This window comes from Eriocheir sinensis, chromosome 9 (assembly GCF_024679095.1).
Source record: "Eriocheir sinensis breed Jianghai 21 chromosome 9, ASM2467909v1, whole genome shotgun sequence".
NCBI lineage: Eukaryota > Metazoa > Arthropoda > Malacostraca > Decapoda > Varunidae > Eriocheir > Eriocheir sinensis.
In genome coordinates this window covers 23422540-23430039 of record NC_066517.1, presented here as the reverse complement: position 1 = coordinate 23430039, position 7500 = coordinate 23422540, and the positions used below count along the sequence as shown (strand labels likewise).

General features: G+C 46.7%; 1 protein-coding gene across 10 annotated transcripts in view; it reads right to left on the bottom strand.

Moving 5' to 3' along the window:
* Positions 1-7500, bottom strand: part of LOC126996209 (ecotropic viral integration site 5 ortholog-like) — a 123424-nt gene that overhangs the window by 48156 nt on the left and 67768 nt on the right. Inside the window, exon 1 of one of the 10 annotated variants that reach the window (XM_050856534.1) lies at positions 1707-1759. The exons of the other annotated variants lie outside the window; for them this stretch is intronic. Within the exon in view, the coding sequence (XP_050712491.1) occupies positions 1707-1744 (38 nt within the window). The 5' untranslated portion in view covers positions 1745-1759. Of the gene's footprint in view, positions 1-1706; positions 1760-7500 lie in introns of those variants that run through there. 10 annotated transcript variants of the gene reach the window in all.

The window sequence follows — 7500 nt, the reverse complement described above, 5'->3', positions numbered from 1 at the left end:
ATACCCATGATTATCGCACTTAACGAGGGGAAAAAGTGAGGGGAAAGGAAGGGAAAGAATGGAGAAGAGGGGAATTGATGGGGAGGTGAGAGGAAGATAAAGAGAGGGGAGAAGAAGGAGAGGGAGATGAAGAGGGAGATAAGGAAAGGGGAGAAGGGAAGGAAGAGGAAAGGAGATGAGAAGGAGAATGAAGAATAGACGGAGAGGAAGAGAAGGAAGGGAAGGAGAAAACGATGAAGGAGGAAGAGAGGAACAGAGAGAGAGAGAGAGAGAGAGAGAGAGAGAGAGAGAGAGAGAGAGAGAGAGAGAGAGAGAGAGAGAGAGAGAGAGAGAGAGAGAGAGAGAGAGAGAGAGAGAGAGAGAGAGAGAGAGAGAGAGAGAGAGAGAGAGAGAGAGAGAGAGAGCAGTTGCTAAAATAAGTCCCATTAGTGACATTGTTTTGCATTTAATGGGGCGAATAAATTTCACTTATTAATTAATTGAGACTAATGAACGATGTCTGTGTCTGTCTGTCTGTCTATCTATCTGTCTGTCTGTATGGGATAATTTTTCTTCCTGGTAACAGTGTAGTAGTAGTAGTAGTAGTAGTAGTAGTAGTAGTAGTAGTAGTAGTAATAATAATAATAATAATAATAATATAATAATAATGAAAAAAGTAATAAAAAAAACATAAATGATAATAACAATAACAGTAACAATAGCCATAAATCACAAAGGTACACACACACACACACACACACACACACACACACGCGTAATTACAACACAAAGCTCAAAACTATTATAATGTGTGTGTGTGTGTGTGTGTGTGTGTGTGTGTGTGTGTGTGTGTGTGTGTGTGTATATACAATTATCCTCTTCATTACTCCGACTAAACTACTCACAGAAAAAAAAAACAATACCTTATGACACGCAAGAATGGTTACAAATTGGACGAACTCAGATTTAGATATGAAAAAAATAAGTAGTTTTTTTTTCCCCTTTCTAAACCTAATAAAATGACACTGTACTGCCTGGGGGTTGGGATGGCATGCTCCTCCCTTCTCCTTTGTTTACTTGCACCAATAAACTATCAATCAATCAACCTCTCGTCGCCTCAGCTCGTCCGCTTAAAAAGTCTCTCGTCGTAGAAGTTGCTGTGAGGGGTATTTTTTCATGGGCTGTTTTGTGACCCCGGTGATAGTTATATACGATCTCTGCATCTTGGAATAGGAAAGTCACCCATGAAAACCCGGTTAACGTCCTCTGTGGCCTTGGAAAATGACGTTATGGGAGGTAGATACGTTTAATAACATGGACCAAAGAGAGAAAGAGGGTGAGGAAAGCAGAAGAAGGAAGGAGTGAGTCTGTAAGCGGCTTTTCAATGACTGTTTTGTGACCCCAGTGATAGTTATACAAGGCCTCTACATCTTGAACGGGAGCTAGATACGTTTAATAACATGGACCAAAGAGAGAAAGAGGGTGAGGAAAGCAGAAGAAGAAGGAAGGAGTGAGTCTGTAAGCGGCTTTTCAATGACTGTTTTGCGATCCCAGTGATAGTTATACACGACCTCTGCATCTTGAACGGGAATATTACCCACGAAGACACGGTTAATATTCCCTGTAGCCTTGGGTTTTAACCGTAGTGGAAGTCCGAGGCGTGTAAGACTATGGACCTCAGTTTCTTGCAGTCTCCCTTAAAGTTATCGCTCGCTCTCTTTACTTACTTGCGGAAGAGTCCATCCTTGCTAGTCCACTTCCTCATCCTCGCCTCACAGTCCTCCACCCCGCCCCGCCGACCCCAGAAATGTCAACACCACCACCACCACACCACCACACCACCACCCCTTCAAGCACTCCCTCACCAAGTCAACACCACCCCACTAAGTCAGCGCAACACTACCATTCATAACACTATTTCAACACCACTTCAACACCACCACTACAACACCACCGCCGCCGCCGCCCCTGTAGATCACACCACCACAGGACCGGGGTCAGCCTGTGGGGGCATCGGGGGAAGGGGGACGGAGGGGGGCCATGGGGGAAGGGAGGGGGTCAAGAGTGGGAGAGATGGGGGAAAGGGGGGTGAAGGGGGCGGGGGTGGAGGCGATAGTGTGCGATAGTGTGCGTTAATCTCCCGCCCCTATGGTCCATTTCTCGGGGCGGGGCAGCGTGGGGCGGGGCAGTGCGTCGGGGTATTGACAGGGGTGATTGGGGTGATGGGGGTGACCTCAGATTGCGTCACCCCCCTGCCCCGGCTAACCATGCCCTTGTACCCCTCACTAGATCACGGGGCAGGTCACGGGGCAACGGGGCGGGGAGCTATCGGGGCACGGGGCAACACGGAAGACGAGACAGGGAGTTGGCGGGGCACGGGGTTTGACGTGGGAGGTCAGGGGGCAGTGTGTGACGGGGCGGGGCACGGGGCAGGGGACGGGGCTTCACGGGGCACAGGTGAGCACAGTGGGCCGCCCGTGGGTGCTGCCGCCGTGCCCTCCAGGCCCTCACTGCCGCGCCGCCCCGCCGCCGCACCTGCGTCCTGTGGGCCACCTGGGTGTGCGCCGCCACCACCGCCGCCCCGCCGCCGCCGCCACGCTCACCCCGGGGGACGGTCAAGCGAGTGCCGACCCAGACCCCGACCCCTGCCGCATCCTACCACGGCTTCCCAGGATTCCTATAGGTTCCCCCCCCCCCCGAAAGAAACCCCCACACCACAGAAGGCCCAAAAGACCCCTCACAGAATACCCCCTCATAGGACTCCCAGACTCCTGCCGCCTGCCGCATCCTTTCCACGGCTTCCCAGGAGTCTTATAGGATCCCCCCCCACACACGGAAGGAAACCCCCACACCACAGAAGGCCCAAAAGCCCACAGGATACCCCCTCATAGAAATCCCAGACCACTGCCACATGCCGCATCCTTTCCACGGCTCCCCCAAGAGTCCTATAGGATCCTCCCCTCTACAGGACCCCAAAACCTCACAGGACATCCCCTTCAAAGGACTCCCAGACCCCTGCCGCCTGCCGATTCCTTCCCACGGCTCCCCCAGGACTCCTATAGGATACCCCCCACCCCTACAGGACCCCATACCTCACAGGACATCCCCACCACCACAGAAGACCCCCAAACGGACAAGACATCCCTAGGACCCCCCACCCACAGGATATTTACACCCCCAACAGTAATCCTACACTCCCATCCCCACCCAACACCTCATAGAACACCCCCCCACAGGACCCCCACTCTACAGAAGACCCCAAAACCCACAGAACCCCCCCCCCCACAGGACCTACCAATACCCACGCACCCTTCACACTCATACACGTTACACACACACTCACACACACTCCACACAGCCCAGCCTCACTCTCCACCGTCACCCCGGCCAGAAACACAACACACACGACACACACGCACGAGTGGAAATGGATAAAAAGCTACGGTTCGGGAGGACAAAACTATCATAGCGAAGATATTAAACGCTTTACCGAACAGGGGAGCGGACGAGGAGGACGAGGAGGAGGAGGAGGAGGGACACAAGAGAGAGCGAGGGAGAAAAAAAAGTGTAAAAAGTGGAAAAAATGCGTAAAGAAACAATTGATAAAAGCGTACAAGGGGAATAAGAATAAAAGGGAGAGAAAAGAAAGGATGTAGAGAGGAAAGAACAGGGAAAGGGGAGAAGGAGGAGGAGGAGCACGAGAGCAAGGGAAGGAAAAAAGCAAAATATAAAGATAGGAAAATCGTGCGTAAAGAAACAATTGAGGGGAAGAGAAATAAAAAGAGGAAGAAAAAGGATGGATGTAGAGAGTAAAGAACAGGGAAAGAGGAGGAGGAGGAGGAGGAACACGAGAGGAAGGGAAGGAAAAAAGCAACATATAAAGATAGGAAAATTGTGCGTAAAGAAACAATTGAGGGAAAGAGAAATAAAAGAGGGAGAGAAGATAAAGAAAAATAGCAGAGTGAGAAGACTTAGAGGAGGAGGAAAAAAGGAGAGAAATAAATAGGAGAAAAAAGTATAGTTAGGAAAAATGCGTATAAGAAACAATTAAAAGAAACGCGTATGAGGGAAATAAGAATGAATTGAAGAAGGGGAAGAAAAGAGGAGGAAGAGGAGAGGGAGGAAAAAAAGGAAAATATAAGATCGAAAAAATGGGTTAAGAAATTAGTGATAGAAATTAAATTCGTGTAAGGGGAAAAAAGAATGAATGGAAGAGGGAAAGGAAAAGAAAAGGAAGAGAAAGTAAGAAGAGAAAGAGGAAGAGGAGAGGAAGGAAAAGAAGGAAAAATATAAAAACCGAAAAAATATGAGTAAAGAACTTAGTGATAGAAACGCGTGAAAGGAGAATAAGAATGAATTGAAAAGGGAAAGAAAAGAAAAGAAAAGGAAGAGAAAAATAAAGGAGCGGAAACTAGAAGAAGAGAAGAAGGAGAAAGGAGAGAAAAAGGATAAAAATAAATAAGGAAAAAAAATAACTACTAGAAAGAAGAGACAGAGATATGAAAGAGGGAATAAACAGAAGGGAAAAAAAGAGAAAAGACGGACATGAGAGAAAAAGAATGATTACACGAAGACGAAAGAAGGAAGAAGAGGAGGAAAAGAGCAGAATTAAAAAGAAAACAGAAAGAAGACAAAAGAAAATAAGAAAAAGAAGAAGACGAAGAAGAAAACGGACAAGAGAGAGAGAGAGAGAGAGAGAGAGAGAGAGAGAGAGAGAGAGAGAGAGAGAGAGAGAGAAAGGTTAAGGTGACTGGAGCAAATAACTAACAAGAACTTGCTGGCCAAACAGGTCCAATTTACCTCAGTCGCCCCTCCCGCCCGCTTCTCTTGATTCCGTTTTCTTTTATTGCCTTCCTCCTCCTCCTCCCCCTCCCCCTCCTCTTCCTATCTCTTCTCTTCCTTGTTCTTTATCTCCTTCCCCTTTTTTCTCTTTTTCCTTTCCTCTGTCATCTTCCCTCCTTCCCCTTCTTTTTCTGCCCCCTCCCTTCCTTCTTTTGTTATTTCCCTTTCAATTTTCTATTTTTTTTCCTATCTTCTATTCTCTTTCGCTTCTTCTATGGCTTTCCTTCCCTTCTTCCATCTTTTTTTTCTCTTCTCTCTCTCCCCCTTCCTCCTCTTCCCTTATTTTCCCTTGTTATTTTCCCTTCCCTTATCTTATTTTCCTTTCTTTCCTTTCTCCTTCCCTTCCTTCCCTTCCCTTCTCTCCCTCATTATCTCCCTCCACTTTTCCTTTCTTTCCTATCTTCTTCCCTTCCTTCCCTTCCCTTCTCTCCCTCATTATCTCCCCTCCACTTTTCCTTTCTTTCCTATCATCTTCCCTTCCCTTCTCTTCCTCATTATCTCCCTCCACTCTTCCTTTCCTTCCCTCTCACCTTCCTCCTCTCTCCTCTCAACACAGGTAAGGGGAACAGGTAGGGAGGTGTTAAATAGCCCATATAAGGTAAGAAACATGATGTAAACAGGTTGAGCTGCGTAAATAATAATGGCTGTTTATGAGTTCCGGGGAGACTAATGAGAGAGAGAGAGAGAGAGAGAGAGAGAGAGAGAGAGAGAGAGAGAGAGAGAGAGAGAGAGAGAGAGAGAGAGAGAGAGAGAGAGAGACTGTTTGGGATATTAACTGAAACTGCGACAGAACTCGAAATGGATACCTCTCTCTCTCTCTCTCTCTCTCAAGTTTACCTCCATCAAAATCCAATATTTGGTTTAAATTACATACGAGAGAGAGAGAGAGAGAGAGAGAGAGAGAGAGAGAGAGAGAGAGAGAGAGAGAGAGAGAGAGAGAGAGAGAGAGAGAGAGGATGCGGTTACAGCCCACCATAAACATTCACTTGAAGACAGTTTGCGAGTCACAGGAGAGGTAAGAAGGGAGGAAGAGGAGGAGGAGGAGGAGGAGGAGGAGGAGGAGGAGGAGGAGGAGGAGGAGGAGGAAGATATAGACATAAAGAAGAAAGGAAAAATCGCTCTTCATATTTCTTGGGAACATTTTATCCTCTCTCTCTCTCTCTCTCTCTCTCTCTCTCATCTTCACGCCACTTTCACTTTTCTCTTTCCCTCACTTTCGCTTTCTTTCCTCGTCCTCAGGTGAGCAAGGTGGCCATTACCTGGACACGTAATTACAGGTGAGGGGTCCATCTCTCTCTCTCTCTCTCTCTCTCTCTCTCTCTCTCTCTGTAAGCGTAGGGTATTTTTAAGATTAAGGGAAGTGAGACAAAGAAAGAGAGATTTATTTTACCTCCTCTCTCTCTCTCTCTCTCTCTCTCTCTCTCTGTCAGTTTAGGGTATTTTTAAGATTAAGGTAAGTGAGAGACAGAGAAAGAGAGAGATTTATTTTACCTTCTCTCTCTCTCTCTCTCTCTCTCTCTACCGAAGTCACCCCTCCATCCATCGATTTTACATTTTCTTCAATCGCATCAAAAGAGAGAATCGACAACCCACATTTCTTCAGGGCAAACAAAGCTATATTTTTTCGATGCCTAAAATACTTATACGAGACACAAGACAAACAGAAGGAGTTAAGGATAGACAGGAAAGGAAAACGAGAAGGAGGAAAGGAGAATAGGAAGGTGCGAGGGAGGATAGGATGGGGGAAGGGAGAATGAGAAAATGCGAGAGAATGAGAAGGAAGGAGAAAGGAAGAATGGGAAGGATTAAGGGAAAACGGAAAGAAAAATGGGAGGGAGATATAGAGAATGGGAAGGAGGAAGAGAAAATGGGATAGAAGAAGGAAGAAAGGGAAAGAAGGAAAGAAGAATAGGATGATGATAAATATGAGATGCCACACAAGAGGAAAAAAGAAGGAAGGCGAAAAATGAGGTTTATGGATGTGGTGAGGGAGGAGGAGGAGGAGGAAAAGGAGGAGGAAGAGGAGGAGGAGGAGGAGGGACATGCAGGTGGCTGGCGTGACAGAGGAAGATGGAGGCGACAGGAAGGAGATGGAAACAGATGAGCTACAACCGAAAAAGAGGAAAATAATAATATAAAAAAAAACACGAAGAAAGAGAAGAGAAAGAACATCAAATCCACGAACTTAAAAGAACGAAAAGACCCCATTAAGGATATTTACAAGCTGGGTAATAAAGCTTTAGGGGATAACAGAGAGAGAACAAAGAACAAGGAGGAGAGAAAACTTAAAATATACGAGAAAAGAGTGAGGGAAAAACGCGTATATAAAAGAAGAGAGAAAGAGAAAGAGAAGGTTAAGAAGAAGAAGACCAAAAGATTAGCTCATTAAAGTAGAGTGGCTTCCGGGGAGATATTTCGACACAATAGAGGAAGAAGGTGAGTGGGTGTGAAGGAGGAAGCGACATAGAGCGGGAGAGAGTGGGAAGGAGGGAAGGAGGGAGGGAGGGAAAGAGTGGGGGAGAAGGAGTGAGAGAGAGTGGGAAGGAGGAAGGGAGGGAGAGAGGGAAAGTGGAAGAGAGAATTGGAAGGAGGAATAGAAAACGGGAAGGAATGGAAAATGGGAAGGTGAGTTGAAGAATGGGAAAGGGAAATGGAGAATGGGAAGCAGGAAAAAGAAAA